The sequence below is a fragment of the Necator americanus genome, chromosome IV, assembly GCF_031761385.1.
Source record: "Necator americanus strain Aroian chromosome IV, whole genome shotgun sequence".
Taxonomy (NCBI): domain Eukaryota; kingdom Metazoa; phylum Nematoda; class Chromadorea; order Rhabditida; family Ancylostomatidae; genus Necator; species Necator americanus.
In genome coordinates this window covers 15,741,715-15,761,543 of record NC_087374.1, presented here as the reverse complement: position 1 = coordinate 15,761,543, position 19,829 = coordinate 15,741,715, and the positions used below count along the sequence as shown (strand labels likewise).

The 19,829-nt window shown below is 41.2% G+C and overlaps 2 protein-coding genes across 3 annotated transcripts; one reads left to right on the top strand and one right to left on the bottom strand.

Annotated features, from left to right (window-relative positions):
- Positions 1-419: 419 nt before the first annotated feature.
- Positions 420-6,243, bottom strand: RB195_001428 (uncharacterized protein; the record flags this gene model as incomplete). Of its 2 annotated transcripts, XM_064198192.1 has the most annotated exons (13): positions 420-579; positions 1,066-1,133; positions 1,252-1,303; positions 1,355-1,424; positions 1,992-2,101; positions 2,162-2,302; positions 2,956-3,047; positions 3,100-3,275; positions 3,415-3,528; positions 4,306-4,438; positions 4,499-4,609; positions 5,286-5,385; positions 6,155-6,243. In XM_064198192.1, 13 exons carry the CDS (start codon positions 6,241-6,243, stop codon positions 420-422), a joined length of 1,416 nt encoding a protein of 471 aa, XP_064054073.1. The 2 variants fall into 2 exon arrangements, with proteins under 2 accessions (XP_064054073.1, XP_064054072.1); XM_064198191.1 differs by having other exon boundaries at positions 1,252-1,424.
- Positions 6,244-13,138: 6,895 nt separating this feature from the next.
- On the top strand, positions 13,139-18,415 carry RB195_001427 (uncharacterized protein; the record flags this gene model as incomplete). The annotated part of the gene is made up of 10 exons (XM_064198190.1): positions 13,139-13,156; positions 13,372-13,481; positions 13,725-13,873; positions 14,076-14,178; positions 14,484-14,655; positions 16,368-16,475; positions 16,532-16,680; positions 16,781-16,928; positions 18,158-18,262; positions 18,326-18,415. The coding sequence occupies 10 exons, from the start codon at positions 13,139-13,141 to the stop codon at positions 18,413-18,415; spliced, it is 1,152 nt and encodes a 383-aa protein (XP_064054071.1).
- Between the last annotated feature and the right edge of the window lie 1,414 nt (positions 18,416-19,829).

Below are 19,829 nucleotides of genomic sequence, written 5' to 3'. Positions count from 1 at the left end.
ATTACGACTTTATTTCTTCTCGTAAGGCATTTGATAAAAATTGCTAACAATTGTCAATTATTTGTCGAACAATGATTTGCATTACAATTCCAAGAAGTGAAACGTGCCATAGAACCGGTACATAGAAATATACGTCCAAAATAACAAAATAAAGTGATGATTTTGGTCGGAATAAAAAAGCTGATAGAATTATATCCACTGATCTATAGATCTATGAAAGGAACAAATCAAAGCAACAAGAGTATTGTTAAGTCATGTCTTCTGATGCACAGCCCCTGCTTATGTTGGTCCAGGTTACCACGACGCTCGAGCATCGCGGGCGTCCGGGCAAACAACTGCGGGCACCTGTATTCTTCCCATTACCCGCTGGAAACCGTGGCAAAAAGTAGAACCGTAGCGATTTGCAGTATTTGTCCAAATCAAGCAATTTCCTTCGGTATAACGACTTTCTCAGGACGTGACAGTTTCTCTAACGGAACTAATCGAGGCAGAAACATAAACCACAAGACAAGTGTCAGCGAAAGAAGTGTAATCTCCACCTGCCATACTCCTTTCGGTCCTGAGTACGTGTATACAAAGCTGAAACAACAATGTTACAGGCTACAGTAATAACTAATTAAAATTTGGTAGTACAAAACTTCTCAGCAGATTGCTATAATTTTTAGTTGGGTCGCTCTTTTCAGTTCCCAGTACACTACAGTAATACCAGCGCGATAATAAATTAACAGGAAGGAACATTACAGCAACATTATGATGTTCATCGAAAGTGAAAGTTAACCACGGGACTAGAATTGAACAAATGGTGTTAGAACTACAACTACTGGAACTGGTATGTATGTGACGTAATACTTTCGTGCTGACACAACTGTGAACGATATTTAGAACCAAAAAGAACAGAACATAGTCGATTCCCACTTCCCAAAGTTTTCTTTTTGGATCACTACTCAAGCATATGGCGAACTCTTGTATTGTCTTCTATTTAGTTCTTACGCAAATATCGTACGTTGTGCAACATATCACAATTGAAAGAGCTTATCTTTGTCGAACTTAAAAAAAAAAACTCACTTCAAAAGTATAGGTATTGTCATACGTGCCACAGAACCAGACATTTGGAAAATGCCCTGCATAGTACCCTGAATCATTACAAGAGGGTTAGTCGATTTTTCCAGAAACCAATTTATTTCAACAGTTTGAAAGGAGAAAGACGGAAAGTTGTCCATTCTATTCGAAAACTAGGAAACGTTGTCAAACCTGTCTCCGGGGCCCTATTATTTTCGAGTAAAGCGTCGGTAAAACGACGTTGCTGAACGCAAAAGTTGCTTCGAATATCAAACAGAGTGAGCTATAATATAACCATATGTTAATCCTAGGCATAGTTGAACACCATGAGAAGCGATTTGCATCACAACCACCGGCAGGTGAGTCTAAAGAAACAACTATGAATCTCTACTCAGGAAGCGAGTTGAAAGTTCTGATTTGAAAAGATTTGTTTCGGGCATACACTGAGCAACCCCATAGGTTAAAGGCATCACCCCACGAATCTGAGGTGGTACGGATTTCAAGGGAAGTATTCGCATACGGGATCATAGATTATAGAGAGGAGTTTGATTCCATCCATTTCTTCCATTTCTTCCTAATTGGCGTAAAAAACAGCCCGGAATATGCGGCTTCAAGCGTTCCGCGCGCTATTTTCCACGAGTTCGATTGGAGCGCGCCAACCCTTGTGCATGCGCCGCATCTTCTGGGACGTTGTTGCGGCAATTAGGAAGAAATGGACGGAATCACCCCTCTCTCCATAATCTACTATGCCGTATACGAATACTCCACCCGAAATCAGTACCACCTCAGATTCGTGGGGTGATGATTTTAAAGAGACGACATAAGAAGGATAATCTACTGAAGAACCCAATTATGGCGTGATTATTTAAGGAGTCGCTATGATATAGTCGAACGATTGTAGTTATTTCGCATAATGTTGAAAAAAAACTTACTTTCTCGGTGTGCTGTTACGTGAGGACCCCCAAAATCCCATGGATAAGTAATTAACTGGAATGCAAGAAAGCCGAGAATGCATGCTATGTTCACGGTACGTTGCCTCAAACTGGAATATGCATGCGTTGAGTGAAAATTAAAGTTGAAGTTGTTTTTAAATCGTGCTGACCGCTTGCCGATGTCTGAAAAAAGAAATGGCAGAAGTATGACAGCAGCTGCTATGCCTTGTACCGCTTGGGATATGGAGTTGACACTGACTGCTTCTGGCGCTGATAGATCAAACATCAACATCGAGTAGGCAGACCCTAACCTGAAAAAATCGATAACACAGTAATTGAAACAAAAACTGAATACGAATGTGCTACTTTAGACCACAAATCACGACCAGCTTTACGAAAAGGTTCTAAAAAAAAGGTTCAAAAAAGTGCAGGTGAGTTATGTATGGTCGATTTCAACGGATCCGAAGTGAAACAGGACAAAGATCGAAGGCATTTAATCAGAAACGGTGCGTTCGCATTATGTTGACAGAGAACCAGACCCAGACGATCAGTTGCTTTTGATCTACGCGAAAATAAGTTGACTAATCAATCAATTGGCCCTGCTACTTCAAATTAGTCAAGGATTCAAACGTATTTATGCGAGTTTGTCGTTTCCTCGTGAATCCAAAATATCTTTTTTTTAGGAATGCAATTTCATTCTAGGCTAACGACTCTTTAACGGTTATCTTCTGCTGTCTGATTGCAAAAATGTCAACTTTGGATTTGTAAAACCAAAGATATTTCTAAATTTGAAAAAAGATAAAAGCATATGCTAGCGGAAAGCCAACTTCTGGTACCTGTAATAATGCGGAAAATTTCCACAGAACAGTGACTAATGTTTAATGACAACGACATTATTATTCACTCGCAGCAAACTGACAAAATTTTGCTTAAGGTTCACTTAATCAGACGCAGAAATGCTCACGTTTCGATGTTCGCTGACGCAGACAGCTGTGTAAAACGAGTGACGACACAGATAGCCACTGCAATGAGATCTGCAGGTGGAAGTGGAGCTGACTGAATCAAAATTGATTATTAAAAGTACAAGAGAAAAAGGATGTAGGCAAACTTCATCGTCTTCTTTGAGCCCGGCGTACTGTTCGTCAAATGCAAAGAACATCAGCAAAATACCGCAAACGTTGACAATTGCTGCTAATAGCGCAGGTGCTTTGTACATTGTCAACGACCAACCAAGCAGTACATGAACTCCCTCAGTACCCAGAGGGGTGAATAACGCTTGCAATCCTCAAAAAGGGCAAAAATTAGCTCAAACTAGAAACGTGAAACTCTTGTCGGGGAACTTCTGCGCAGAAATGACATGCTTTTGAAGCATGTCAAATTAGGTAGTTTAATGGCAAAGTGAACTTGATAAGAAAAATCTTACCTGGACCAATAACTAGACCTACAGCTATTCCAGCAGCCACACATCCGATAGCCCGAGATCGATCAGGTGATATCGATGCTGTAGATGCATATGCTCGTAGCAGTACGCCGTTACCTAGGAGTACACCAGTACTAATCCACAAAGACAAGGGTGCGATAAGAAGCAAAAGACGGGTAATCGCCCCTTCTGTTCTTAGCTCGAACAACAGTGAAGCACGCTGGGTTGGGCAGGGGAAGGAAGCATGTATTACTAGCCAAGAAAATGTGTGCGTTGCGTAAGACGCACCGTAACCATGTGAACAAAAATATGGTACGGTCAAAAGGAAATGAAGCACGACGGAATGCGTAAACGGTTGCGCCCCCAGCAGCGCGGTGGAACGTAGCGGTTAGGATCGAGGGGGGACCCTTGCTTGCACCCTTTTTCGTTGCGGTTCAAACTGGTCCCATCTCGATTCCAGCCACTTTCTCCACAGCGCCGCTTCGAGAGCAACTGCACCGTGCTTCACGTCGTTTTGACCCTACTATAGTTACCAACTCATATGCAGTATCCTCCAGATTCTATCCTCTATCGGAACGTTTTCAAGCCGTGTTCTTGAGTGTAATGTAGTGTCATCACGTAAAACACGCGTGAAGCAATACGAAGGTTACACGGTAGTTAGGGAAGAACAGCGTGTTCCATTTAGGTGCGGGCATCAGTACTTATATCTCGCATGACTGCGATGCGGGCACGACTGGACAAAAGCAGGAGGGAGACAGTGTGTGTCAGCAGAAATCTGCTGCGGATGCGTTGCGGTCTCCTAGGCAAATATAAGTCCTGTCGAAGACATTTTCTAACTAAATGTCACCAAACTGTATATATGAAGATACTTATAAACAACAATAGTATATGTACTCGATCCGATCCCAATCAACATTCTGGAAACAGCCATTGCGTATCGATAACCGGATGGAAGAATGTCCATAACCAAGTAGATCAGATTACCAAGTAGCATCATATTCAGTCCGAATATTGTAGGCGAGCGTATCTGTGTCGTATAGAAATCAGAGACGTAGTGAACGCGCTGAAATACGACCAAAATTCGAACCTGTTTGATGCGATTACTCCAGTAACCAAATATTGGTGAAGCCAAGCATTGGCCTAGGCTGTACACTGCAACCACGTATCCGAAAAATGCCTCGTTCACAGTAGAATCTAACTGAAACATCAATGAATGTAAAGAGGAAAAATACTGCCTACTGCTGAAACGTTGAAGTATTGATAGTAACTAACATAATCCATACTGTTGCCGAGGAATTGTTAATGAATGGTTATTAATCTCTGTAGTCCGACTGCATCAAACGAGGACCCACCCGATTGCAACCGCTACGCCCGTCGCCTCGCTTCAAGCGCAGCGCTTACGCAACTGCACCGGGTTTCAGGTCATTTTAACCCGAGCTTACCTCCAGCAAGAATGTCCCATGTGTATTCGTCGTCAATGAACAGTGACACCACTACGGTCACTTCATACGTAGTCATAAAAGAGACGTTGGAACTGCCTACTGTGTCAGTGAATGTGTCGACTGCTAGTAGCAGCGCGGATTTCAGGATACTTCAAGAAAGTCCGGGGTGAAAAAAAAGTTAAGGGCTCAACAGCACTGACAAAATTGCCGTGTGTCTCTAATGACAACTGTCGCGCCACTAGTCATGAACATAGGATTTCGGACCTAAGACTCACACTGGCTACAGTGCCTGATTTTGATGCACCCTGTTAGGACAATTTCCCGACATAAGCGAAAACATGTCCATCACTAGAATTCGCAACAGCGGTGTCTCTGCCTAATGTACTCTGATCGATGACGAAACTGAATTTGCGACGAGAAAAAAAGCCTTACACTCTTCAAGTATGGCCACAGTGATGAGAAGAACAAGCCATACTGTAGCGACTGAATGAAAGAACAAAGCGCCGCAACGTAGACTGATCGCCAAGGGGTTCTGCAAAAGAGAAATCTTAATTCAGCATTTTCCAGAAACATTTTGAAAGATTTCTTCGAAGAGGAAAACCTTCGGACATAGAGTACTGAAAAGTGTTGGCACTCAATAAATAAACAGACGACTATATCTGGAAAGTCAGAAAGGTTTTCACTTACGCTTTCGAATGAGGTACTGGAAGAATCAAAAGGTAGTTACGACTAGCGAAAAGTATGCTGTAGGAGCACCAAGGTGATACAGATTTAATTCTAGATCACAGATCAGATGTTGACCTTTAGGAAAAACTGCAGCAAAACTTGTCGCACTAGCTCTTTATTTTAAACGAATAAGAACAATGATGTTCTTTGGGTGAATTTTTGTCTTCTCCATCCACATTTACTTGGGAGACTGTAGAAACCTATGTATTCTCTTATGGATTCTTCTTTCTTACCAATTTTTCTTGCCTCGATATTGTTCTGAGAAACTCTATGGCCATTAGTATTTTCTCGTTAAGTTCTTGTTTTATACTGGGATTTTTTTTTATGTATGGTGACTTTTAAAATAATACATTGGACCCAGGACTGTGTCTCTTATACTTGTGCAGGCGACCGCTACGCGTCCGCTGAAATTTGCACACATTTCCACTCAACACATCGGAGTGGTCAAAAGACGAAATTCCTTCTGTCAATTTACATATTCGCTAGAAAAACAATTTGTGAAATATTAGCTTCAGATGGCCACAAAAATCAGAAGATGTCACCTTACACAGTACACGCAGAAAAGGACCACCTACTTTCGGTCATCAGTTTTGCATGCGTCCGGCGACTTCTCCGCACTAACAGAATCGCCAGAACGTTGTGTGCACAGCTCTTGTGGCGTCATTCTAAAAATAAAGGTCGGGCAAGTTGAAAAATCAACCAAACACGTCTACACAATTTGCCAAACGGTTTTGATGAGAGATAGACAATCAAGGGGACTGGTGCTTTCCAAACATTGTGAAGTGTGGTTTTCCAGAACTCACAGTAATACTAATCCAGGAAACCAAAGAAAAAAAGATTTTTCCATAATGCTTTGTTTCTCATTCGTAATGCACAAAACATTTTTTTAAGGAACGAACAGAGAAAGTACTAATCAAATTACAATAAGCAGCTGAAAGTGTGCGAATATGTGACAAATTAAATGTTGGTATACTAGTGATGTAATGTAAGAGCTTCAGAGTTAAGTCATAGAAATATAGCTCTCGTTTTCCTCTTTTTGTTAATCTGTAAGGAAATAAACGCATAGACGAGGGTAAAATTCTCATAACTAGAAATAAATCGCATAGGAATCAGACCTATACCTTGGTAAACCACGAATTTAAGCGGAAATACTGCACTTAGCGCGAAAGAGAATGGTATGTCCCATCCTATTTCTGCCGTTACACCTACGGACAACAGGAAAAACAGTAAATGTTCATAGATATGGAATGCTGTGAATTGGATGGCAGAGACAAAAAACACATTATAAAAATTCCATCAAAGCTGTTTTACTCTGGTATGTTCAACTCTCGTACAACTGTTCAAAGAAAAAAGAAGGATAGAAGAAATTTTTCAATCGAATGTATGCATTTCAAAGATGAAAAAACACTTTCAGAGTTGAAAATAAATGAGAAATGTATACGTTTCGTGGAAATGAATCGCAAATCTTGTTATTTAGACAAAATTTTTCTTATATGCCTTTCTGCAGTAAGTGTGATAGTCGAAAAAAGAGATAAATAGGTAAAAATGGTAGCATGTTATGCAAATAGACATAAACACGTATTGAATGCAATTATTGTCATATTCACAACAGGTTTTGAAACAATAACAGCGTTCTACGTCCTACGATAATCCGCTGTTAGACTTTGTTTTCAGTGGATAATCATAAGTGATTTTTCGATTAAAAAAAATCTGTTTTTTTCCAATCCAATCGGAAAAATTGTATTTTTTGTTCCGCTCACAAAGTGGTTTTGCTTTGTTTTTGGTGACTTTTGCGTCTGTTGCCACTTCTAAGCTGTCCAATAAATGATAGCGCATCTTTTTTCTTCGTTAGAATCATTATATCATCTGCATTTCCGAGAGTTATGCAAACAGGTTCAGAAAGTCCGCAACTGCTAGCAGTCGACTGGTATTTAGACGTCACTTTCGGATTTGTTAGTGTGTAAAACACGAAAGAAGAGAAATACAAAGAAAAAGGAAGGAAGCAGTGGTTCTTCCAGATTTAGCAGAGCGACCAAGAACCGCTGAATAGGGGAATCGTAGGACTGTAACAGGTAATATAGGGTTTCAAAAGATCAGGAAATGTAGAAAGAAATTCCAAAGTGTTATATCGTACTTTTGCACCCCATACAATCTTGTTTGTCTGTAGAATTGCGTTACTAAGATGCCACAGATTCTCTGTTCACCTTCTTTTGTTTAGTGAAGTGGACGGTTGTGCTTTCTCAATCTACTCCCTAACAAATATAATAATGAAACGTCGTTTTCGTCGTCGTTTACAGTAACGATACCGTCAAATGAACATTAATGTAGGAATAATGTGCATACCAGAACTCTCTAGCGATCAAAGATTATGATATCCGTTAGCTGCACTGCCAAATAGTAATTAACTTTAACTCTAGTAACAAAATTGACAGGATTTGAGTACTCGAAATCCGAACACCAGAGTTAATGAGAAAAGGGCGTCAAAAATCCTCCGTAACAACATTATTTGGACATGTCCCAGGTAAAGTACGCAATATTTTTCTAGTGACGAAACTGTGAAGATATGGACTGGAACTGCACTCTATTAATTCCGTGAGGGATTTATAAAGCATGGAAAATACGTATATCGAGAAAAAAACCACATGATGAAAGCAAAATGGAAGCATGGAAGCAAATAAACTAATAAGCTTTGTATTTGCGGTTTGTTGCTAGAGGAAATTCTTGAAGCTTGTCTACGCCTATTTTCCGGAATGTACTTTTAAGCATCAAAATGAGAACCCTTTACAAATACGAGAAACTACAGACATCAGGAACATCACAGGGATCAGTTTTACTAAAGGCGACTCTTTACACCCGTACAACTTACTGATGAAATGGCACCGCTCAAGAAGGGCTTCACTCGTAGGAACGCAAGCAAATGTTTTCACGAGTAATTTCACCACCATTTTATACAGTTTCATTTCGTTCATGCTGTGAGTGCAAAGATCTCTGATCTCTATCCATTACTGTATAGAAGTTAAACAGAATATTTCCCCGAACACTGCCTTTAAATGAATCAACTAAAACATAACAAATAGGAACCGATAATAAAAACAAACACAAATCAATCATAATGTAAGAAGGTTAATCGTTTAGAATCAGTAGAACACAAATGACTAGTTGACGGCAACTGGTAGACGAAAGAGATGGGGTGGAGATCGATGAAAGTACGAAGCGTAGCAAAACAAAAGATAGGCCTTGATCATAGTTAGCGAATCGATTCTCTGTTAAACAGTATTTATGGCGCAATTCTCACCTCCTGCCAATTCCGCTTCGCTTCGAGCGTTCTCTGGATCCTAATTAGTGTCTGATTAACTCTTCTGCTTTATTCAGCATCTTTCTTGCAACAACAAGACCTCGGCGTTTGATATTCACTTGGCTCAAATGATCCGCTTAATCCTTCAAGACATGTATTTGTAAGGCTGTAATTTGAATTATCCACAATGACTGGATTGGTACTCGATTCTGCGTAAAACGGCAAAACACAGTCGTCGATGCTTATGTTTGCTCGCGCGACCGTGACGCCCACGATGCAACTGGCACCTTCCCTGCCTCACACACCTACTTCTGCTTTCTTCGTCTTCTGCTCCAATCGAAAAATATTATGACAAATTGCAATTCGGTGTTTTCCAAATAAATTGCAAATGAGTTAACTATGCCCTCTGAAGAAGAACAATAAATAGTACTCTCGATTAATCATTTGTGATTGTAAACGCTCCAAGTACTCTCGTACTCCTCAAGTTTACAATCACAAATGATTAATCGAGATTAATTTACAATCACAAATGTATTAATCTGTACAACATTATCGACAGCCGAGTATTTTTTGGTTTCCATACCGCTAAGGACGCCTCGGCGTGTTTTTGTGATGGAAGTGAAAAACAAACATCAGCATTTCTTTGCCAAGTCGGTGAAGAAATTTGCCAGAATTGCCCGAACTCTAACAGTACTTTGGTGCAGTTCATGTCTGTTATTCGAGCAACTTCTACCTTTATCTTAGATGACCGTCGTTTCAACGCTTGAGCGCAACAGCAAAAAAAAGAATACCGCATTAGTAACTCCTTGCCATAAATGAATGACCTTGAACGAAACTACTACAGTTGTCGATGTATGGCTTGTTGTAAATGAAATATTCCTCAACTTGAAGAAACATTTCCGTATCCTCGAATATCCTCCGTAAAACTATTGATATTTCCCGAGAGCAGAGAAAATGACATAACCTACCCAATAATACGAAATTGTGCTGAGAAATAACGATTAAGAGAAGATTCTCGAATAATGCCCTGGAGGCATCGACGGGATGAGCTCTTCGCGGTCGTTGATCACAGCTTGTTATTCGTATTTCGATGCGTCCACTGACATCACTGACGCCTTGAAAACAGACGTTCTTCCCGTCGCACGCCTAGATTTCAAACAAGAAGCTGTGCCTTCAGCATTTTTTTCGTATTTTGTCGGAATTTTCTTCTAAGTTTATTGTGGTCCAATTACGTATTATTTTTCATCAACTATTAAATGAACCCGAAGTGTTGTTCACATTGCCAATGCATCCACTAGTCTCTTTGCATTCTTAGCAATTGTTTTCACTTGCCCGCCACTGATGTCCCACCCGTCAGTCACTCGTAAACATCACGTGTTAGATTTTGTGAATGGAAATTTGCTTCAGTTATTGGGCAAACTCACTTCCTTTCTGGATAGAAATGTTCCATACTTTCTAGTAGTTTTACTCTTGCTTTAACATCTTACAATACTCCCAAAATTCTATTAATATTGCGTTATTTTCCAAAAAATGTAGGAATTTTTAGATATTTAGGCCATGTGAAGTGCCGCCTTTCTGTTGACAAAATTCATTTACACCTACTTGGCATATTATAGCTTAACTGCACCTACCTACTGTTTTATGTGCGAATTGTCATTCACCTGCTCGCCTGAAGTCAGTAGATACGGGTTCGATGAAACATACTGGTCATAATATTTTTTTTCCAGTCCAAGGGGGAACTGCTGACTATCATTTGGGATTGAGAAAGGGAGAAGTTAGTGAGGAATATGTACTAACGGTGCAATTCAAAGATGCATGTAGGAGGCACCCATGTTTCCTTCAACGATGCCATGCAAAAAGCAATGAGGAGGATGTGGAGGAGTCGTGGAAGAGGGTGCGGGGGGAGGAGAGCGAGTGGAAGTAGGAACGAAAGCAAAGCGAATGCGCGTCAGCCCAAACCAAGTAAATGAATAGCGCAGAAGTGCACTTCCCCGATTCTTTGCAATGATTATCACGGTGTGGGAGAAGCACAGTCGGCAAGAGGTTCGGCTTTGATTGAACAGTGCATGGTTCAAGACTGCACCTGTGATAATCAAGAGCTTCATTCTTCCGAGATTCGTAAATCAGGTTTTTTGTGGGAGGATGAAGACACTGAATTGGCAGATCGGCTTGCACCTGCTTCATCGTAGGGCAACATGTGCCTTCACAGACCTCAAACGACTCTGAATTGTAGTAGGACGCATCCCATACGGATTGATACGTCAAAGATCCGTCCTTTTTTGTCCTTCACGTCCTTGACGCGCACAAAGCAGAAAACTCCTGATAGTCTGATAAGTCTTGACAAGGAATCAAACACATCATCTGAACACCGCAATGCAATCGCACAGGAGGCAGGAGCAGCTTCGAGATGTTCGATAAGTACGAATAATTAGAAGTTTACTGCATTCTTCGATATTTGAGGATTAGAAAAACCAGAATCTTTCAGAAATGTTAGTCTTCAAGTGCTCTTTGAGGGAACTAAATGACTCTAACTTGTATTGTTTATCAGATATCTTAAGAGATCACGAATACATAGTTTTTCACAACGGTGAATTTTCAAGAGACGCAACTGCTAGCATGTACTACAACAGCCACTTTGGCTGTTTGCTCCTTATTCGCAGATGCGAGAAGCTGTTTTGGTTCGTGATGAGAAGTCCGTGTTTTGTAGCGGTTTCATGCCCGCGGGTGATTTTCATACAACGTATCTTTCTTTACTGTCTCTGTCTGGCGTCCCCGATGTCACTTTTTGCTTCGAATTCTCTCTCCTTCCACGGAATATGACAGCTCTGTCGGAATGTGGTTTTAGTGGTCTGCATGGCAAAACCTTAATACGATCTCTAACATTTTCTTGACTGGATAAAGCACTAGCGTATTTCGCTCTATTAAAGCGCTTATTAATCTACATAATAGTATGATACATTTTAATAATACACCACAGCCAAACAAAGTTTTACTTTCATAATGAACTGTAATTATATCATAACTCTGCCATTTCCACCCTTTTTTCGAATGCGGATGGAATTCCCCATTAAACAGTAGAATTCCTCTTCCCTACCATCCTTCCGTTCGTATGTTCGTTGCGGAATGTTCTTTTCTGTTGTAGATTTCAATTCTTTTCCATTTTATGTAGCTGGTGAGTCGGATTTCCAATGTTTTTATTGTTGTTTTTTTTCAGAAGGGTGTTGCACTATTGTTTGCAAACGAAGAGGGAGGAACATCTATTTCTATTAGAAGAAAAATTGACAGATCTGTAAATTCCCGACTCCTGGCTTTCCCGAATCATTATAAACTATGTTCGTCCCCAAAAATCAAATCAAATCCAAAATGCACTAGGATTTGATTTTTCAGGACGAACATAGTTTATAATGATTCGGGAAAGATTGATTATATATATATATATATGCTGTGTACTATATGCTGTGCTGAAAGCATTCTCATTTCTACATTCATTGGAACACATGAAATGTTATTGTCATTCAGAAAATTCGTGAATTTTTTTCTGAAATACAGCAAATATAAAAAATGATCCGAGTGCAATTTTATACATAACAGTTATCAGAAACGCGGCTAGTACACCGATTTTTTTAATGCAAATTTACGTTACATTCTGAGCTGCATATATCTATATATCTATGCTCAAACAAGCAAATTCTCTTCTCGTTGGCGTAAAACAGTTTGTGCTGGCAATTGTAATTTTTATTTATAAGGTCTGGCCTTGGTTGAGTTGTTTAAATTCAAACACGACGGTTAGAAACCAACATTATTTCTGCGCCAACCTAATATTAGCGCTTGCCACTCACTGAGGAATTATTGAGGTACCACAAATACCGTAATGGTTATTTTGCGGAGAACCAGCAGGACCTCCTCACTGCATATAAATCCTCTTTTCTTCTATGAACAGCAAACGACAAAAACAATGGTATCGACTATCGTCGGCGTTCCATGAGTAACTGGTTTTTTCCTTTTCATTGTAGATTTTCCCAGCAGACGGCATCCCTGCAGCGCATTCAATTACCAGGAATTTTCCCGGTCCTTTGTCGTCTTCGTTTTTGTGACTCGCTTCAGCACTGCGTCAACCAGTTCTTTCAGTTATTTACTGAATCATTTATGATTGAAGTCCTTCGATAATTCTTCCTCTTCTGTTACCTTTACAAGTCACGCCTACGCTTCACATTTGCAGCACTGGCGAGGAATTGGGTTCTGGATACTCTACTCAAAGTCAAGGATGCCTACAGAGATCATGGTGAGGTGGACTGTTACAATTTTCTCTGAGAGCTACAGTCGCCCTCGCTCGCGTTTCCTCGGGTGGCCGCTACGCGTTCGCTGCGATTCGCGGTCGTTCTCGCCGCCTTCCTTGCTGTCTTTCATTGTCCGCTGAAAACATACACTATACTGCTTGAATCATTCAATGAATTAGGCGTTCTCACTCATTGATTTTTTTTTTGGAAGTTCTTCAAGTCTCATGGTGAATTGGACCTTCGAAAAAGGATACTTTCCTTGTGCGGCGATGTTCTGGGAGGAAAATGGGAGGATGTTCATCCTGATCACGTGTCCATTACGCATATTCGGTAAGTTTCTTGTAGTCGTGTTATTTAGCTGAGAATTATTGATTGATGTCATTTACGCGATACCTTATTGCAAATTGTTTTGCTAATAGTGTCGTGTGTGCTATGAAAATATTTCCTTTTGTGATATCGGGTATTCTGACTCTTCAGTGGCGAACGATGCCAAATATGTCTTTGATTGATTGATTGACCGAAGTGATTCCTCAGCGCTAGATTAGCTGAATGCTGAACCTGCTACACTTCTAGCGGAGGTCTGACAAATCTCGTCTATCTCGTGGCTCGGCCAAAGTTCACCCCACAGGACGACCAACCCGCTGTTGTACTACTTCGAATTCAATCGCAGACCGATCATGACAAATTGCTCAACGAATTGGTCGTTTTCACGTCTTTGGCAGGTGATTTAGTCTGTTTACCCGTCACAAACAAAATACCATCAATAAAATCGACAACAGTGTATGAATCAATGCCATTGATCGAGTTTTAATACCACTGTTTGGGTTCCAATCGAATGTCTAACGCTTCTTTTTTCAAAAAATAAAGATCTTTTTGACGTATTATCTATCTTTAATTTATCCATTGAGTAGTAGCCACTTTCAGAAAATGGACTTGGCCCAAAGTTGCTCGGCATCTTTCCAGGAGGACGATTTGAGGAGTATATCCCCAGCAAACATGTAGAACATAACGACATCACTGATGCGAGGTAAATTTGAAGAATTCGTTAACAGTGACCTTAAGACTGGAAAAAATGAACAAATAAAAAAATTGGAACAAAAACGTTCTTATTTCTCTCTTCAGAAAGAGGAGACAACAGAGGTTTTCTTGCGCAATACTGGCATTTGTAAATACTAGTTCTCATTAGTCACTACTAGTTCCAACATTCCCTACCGCCGTCACTTTCGACCAAATTACGTTCCAATAGTGAGCAACTAACAGCTGAAATATCGAGCAGCGTAACTTCTTGGGCAGGGTGGATAGGCAACACGCTTACTGGACACATTTTTACAGGATATGTACTCTGTTGGCTCGAGTTTTGCCGCGATTCCATTCCACTACAGTACCGATCTCGAAACGTCCCAGTCTTCTTAGTACGATGCGTGAATGGCTGTCGCTTTTCGAGGAACAGGGTAATTCACAAGTGAAAATGCGAACCACATCATTCCAACTGCATTTGAATACGGTAATTATTAAAGTGCATTTACATAAGTGAGAATTCTATAGCGCTAGTTAATGTTCCAAATTTTTTGAAACATATGTATGTGTATCAAAGAGGCAACAAAAATAAACGAGAGGTGTGGCAAAAAAAGACTGACAAAGCAGAAATTTGACTCAGAATGGAAGGTAGGGCTCAACTTAGAAGCTAACCAAGAGATTGCCCTCCTTGACTTGCTGTTCACGAATGTCGTTAGCATTTTGAGCTGCACCACGTCGTAACGTGACTGCACGATGTATGTAGGCTCTCACGAATCACCCACGTCGGTCTCTTCCTGTTCTAGCAGTCCTCTTTAAGGGCACCGTGTTACGGAAGTGACGATGCTGAGGTCTTTGTGGGCGAATACAAACTACAGGGTGTACATTGCGAATATGAGCGTAGCACCACTTAATTCCCCCGTCCTGCAAAATGAGGACGGAAGATGTTCTGAAAAATGGGGAACGACTCACTCATATTCATAATTTACACCCTGAACTCTCCATTCTCCGTCAGGTCTCCTCTCTGTCATTTTCATGATAAGTTTGCTTAACATATGGATCAATATCAAAAGGAAATTCGCATCTGAGAAAAGAACCTAACTTTAGCGTTACCCGGGCCGTTTCTTACGGCACGTTTTCGGGCCGTTTTTTTACGGCAATAAGGAAGAAATGGACGGAATCACCTTCCTCTTCATAATCTACTATCCCTTATAAGAATACTCCACCTGAAATCTGCACCATCTCAGATTCGTGGGGTGATGCCTTTAAGTATTGACCTCGAGCGTTTGAAAGCTCTGCGGGAGTGTCTTCCGCTTCATGGAATTGAGTGGTGTCCACAGACACCGCCGGATGTGCCAAATTTTATTCGTGATCTGCTGCTGCGGCGGCGGGAGTGCGCCTGAAAATGGATAGTGAAGCATCGAGAAGAGAGCGCTTCGATTGCGAGATTACTGAGAAAGTTACTGTTTTCAGTGACGGCTAAATGTGCACCGATTTACTTATTTATTTATGATTTATGATTATTTATGATTTATTTATGATTTATAGTTATTTATGATTTATTTATGATTTATTTAATCTACACTGATCTGGAAGAATGAGACCTTTTCTAATTCACAAAGCTCATTTTCGAAATATGAAAGCGAGCAGATAAAATTCGCAGGAGTTTTCCTTTGTGAAATTAGAGGAAAGTTTTCTACGAGCATGATCCATACAGCAGAGAAAATTAGAAGCTCCTCATATGTAAGGGAGCTCACCTTCAGTGGACCTGATTACTGATTTGCAGTGAATATGAATGTGAATCACCGAATCACATATAGCCTTCGCTAGCCGATACAGCAATGAATGTAAGAAATCGCGTTCGATAACACTTCAACATACTTTAATTAAATGCAGGAAAACACCCGAGTAGTTTTGAACCTGAGATGGAGGTCAGGTCTGCAAACCGTAAGCAGCACACCACAAAGTGTAGTAAAGGACCACAAAAAACAGGAATAACTCAGCCTGCAGCCCTTTCCTCGGCTCAACTTCTCTCTGGGAAGTGCGGTGATTCTAGTGATGCATTTACAAAAGCGCTCACGCATTACTCGATGCTGCGAGAGGAGAACTGAGTTCAACAGCGGTTCAACTCTCACTAGACGATGTAGAGGATTTGTACAGTACAATGTTGATTGTGTAAAGCAGCCCAAAAATAGTTTTCAGTTCCCTTCAGTGATTACCACTAACGAACTTGCTCGAGAAATTGATAACATTGAAGAGTTTCTTTGCACCTCATCTTCGCCAATAGTATTCTGCCACAACGATCTCACCGTAAGTGCAAGTGTGCTGCGGAGAGCAGTTGCTCTTCTCTTAATGACTATTTACAGTCTGGAAATCTTTTGATTAGCAAGAAATCCACTGCTATCGATGCATGCGCTACAGCGCAGGACATTTTATTGGATGAAAGTACGAAGAACAAGGACGAACAGCTATCGATGCATCTTGTGGATTTCGAGTTCAGCGCCTATAACTACCGGTACATTGGTTTCTCTTTTTTTCAAACGTAGAAACTATTTTCTTTGTCTTGTGTTTCTTTGAGATAGTAAAAACACATCTTCTCCAAGGAATTGTTTCAGCGGATTCGACTTGGCGAATTATTTCTGTGCCGCAGCCATCGAACACAATCTACAGGAACATCCATATTATAAGATTGACCTAAACAAACTGCAGAACCGATCAATGAAAATGGAGTTTTGCAAGGAATACATGAAAGAAGCCACCAGAGTACGACGATGTTTTTCAATTCAAAGAACCGTTGTGTTTTCTATAGGCTAGTAATGATCTGGTACAAGCTGGATGTCTACTACTGTATTCGAGTCAGGACGACATGAAGCCCGATACAATTGCGGTTCTTCAAGTGGCGTTGTGGCCCGTAGCAGTTGAGATCGAGACAGGATTCTAACAAAGTGTAGCGATGTGCGAAACTCCAAGCAAGAGTCCCGTCTCGGTCCCAACCGCTACGCTGCACAGTGAGTCAGTGGCGCCCTTATTTCTCGAAGTAAATAATCAAATCAGTCGGTGCCCAAAGACCTAAGCACTAGTCTTAGAGGATCTATGACATGTAAGCTAAAGTCACTGAGAAAAAAAAGTAAGTTAGAGCGTCGAGAAATAAGGGAGCCACTGACTACTCCCCTCCCCCCTCCCCCCGGTCAACTGCATTTCCCCAGTCCTTCTGCAAAGCATGTAATGGTACGACGCCAAACGGTGGGACGATGGTGTCGATAGTAATGAAAAAGAATTCTACTACTACTGCTGAGGAAGTCCTTATCCTGTGGAGTTAAGCCAAAAATACGAAAGACAATCCAAGTAGACAAGAAAAGTAGCTTCGAGAACCTTTTCGGCACCGTCACTCTGCACATCATCATCCCATCTATAGGTGGATGCAGAAAACCAAGGTGTAGTCACATAAGAAAGACCTGAATTACGGTGCAGATGCGCAAGAGGCTGCGAAGCGAAGCGCGCAGTGGAGCTAGCGGTTGGGGTCGAGACGGGACCAATTCTAGCTTTATTCAAGCTGCTCCGATGAGTAGTGCCAAAGAGATGCCCACGAATCCCTGACCCGCTATCCACCGCGTCGCCTGAGCGTAGCCGCTTACGCAGCCTACATCAGGCTTCAGGTCGTTTTGGCACAACTATTTTCGTATCCCCTTCCGGTGAGAACGTAGCGAGTCAGGACGACACAATACGTTTGGCGGCGACTGTATGTGTACAGTTGTTTTAATATCAACCTTACGACCACTTTCCACTGTTGTTTAAAAGTAGATATGTATTTCCTTACCATCGATACAAGCTTTTGTTCTTGCAAAATATTGGCAAAATTTGGAACCTCTGCTTCGCACGTTGCCGATACCTGACAATTGAAGCATTAAAATCTTAGCATTAGCAGCTGGCCTCAATCGCTGAAGCAAAACTCCCTGCTATCATTTGGAGTCCCACGATATACTTCCTTTCAGCTAAATATTCGTATCAAGTCAGAATACAGTTTACTACAAGAAATCTACCAATTCACACCAATTGTTCACCTCTACTGGGCGATCTTCAATTTATTTTGCGAAAAGGTAAATGCTACTTGCTTAATGATTTATTTCTGCAAGATCAACTATTTTCTGACAACATTTCAGGACACTTTAGCCATTATGGATTGTGGGGCGTACGCACGCGATCGGTTGGCGCTCTACTATCAAAGTCGAAGTATCCTCCTCGATCGATAAAAAGTAATTTTAAAAAAATCGATATTGTGTATGCAGGACTAATAAATAATAGTTTAATTGTCAAGGAAGTACAGGAACAAAATTGCTTACATTTCAATACTTTTTAAAATAGATAGTTAATGTACATGGCAAATAACATAGAAGGTCCAGTCAGTGATTCAGAACTTCTGATAGCCGGGCCCCAACTATGTTGCACTTTGCTTTTTGCCGAGTAGCCGCAACTCTGCACATAATTCATCTTTATCGGCGTAACTATGGTCGGGTCAAAACGACATGAATCTCATGAGTGTGCTTGCGGTGCATTTGCGTACGCGCTCGAACCGGCGCGGTGGAGCCAGCAGTTGGAACAGAGGTGGGAGTGTGGCAAACTGCAGCGATGGGTGCTGCCAGCAAGGATTTCACCACGCTCCACCAAAGCGCCTAGAGAGAAGCCGCGTACGCAATTGCGTACATACTTCATGTCGTTTTGACCCTACTATGCACCACTTTTTGCTTACAACACTGGACAATTCCTTCGCACTAACACAAGCTCACACAACTTTAATCAAATCCTCCATTCCAGTGAGATGACCTCTTTTCTCGTGCGGTATTTTTCTGTTTCTTCAGAGATCGAATTCACATGCTGATCGACATGAAACACGGTTAGATGACATGAAACATGGTGTAGTTGCATAAGCGGGCTGCGCTCGAACCGGTGCGGTGGAGCGTAGCGGTTAGGATCCGGGGAGGGGACTATCCATCTCTGGAGTTCGCAATGGTCCTACCTTGATCCCAGTCGCTTTCTCCACCGCCCCGCTTTCAGCCGCTAACGCAACTGCAGTGAGCGTCACATCATTTCGACCCTACTGTACGGGGGTTATTTTTGAAAGCCTTCTTCGTGGGAGTTGTTATTGTTGATGTTTTTCTTGCTAGATATACTGCTGTGGATGAGGACTGATGACGTGCATTGGAAATGGCGGGTTCACCTTCGCTGGAAATCAATTGTGAGCGGGGCAATTGTAGTGCTGGTTACTATTTTGGTTATGCGCTAAGTAAAAACAAGAGTTACACTTCGCGGATGACGCCAGCGATGATGTAGTTGCATCACATTATTACCTGAAACCACTTCTCACCACTAGTCCAGTCATATTCTCATACGAAGGATTGGGGATCATTTAATCTTCGAAGGATTGGGGATCAGTATTAATCGCTAACGCCTACCAAATTTCAGAAGGATCTACAACTATACGAGAAACACAAGGAAAGCTTATCACCCATTTCTTTCGATTCTACGGGATATTCTTGCGCTCCTATCCACAAAGAGGAAAGAAAAAACATTGGTTGCAAACAGTTGCTTCCTGACAAAGGCATATGCGTGTATGTCTAGTACGGTCAAAACGACATGAAACACGTACGCAATTGCGTACGCGGCTGG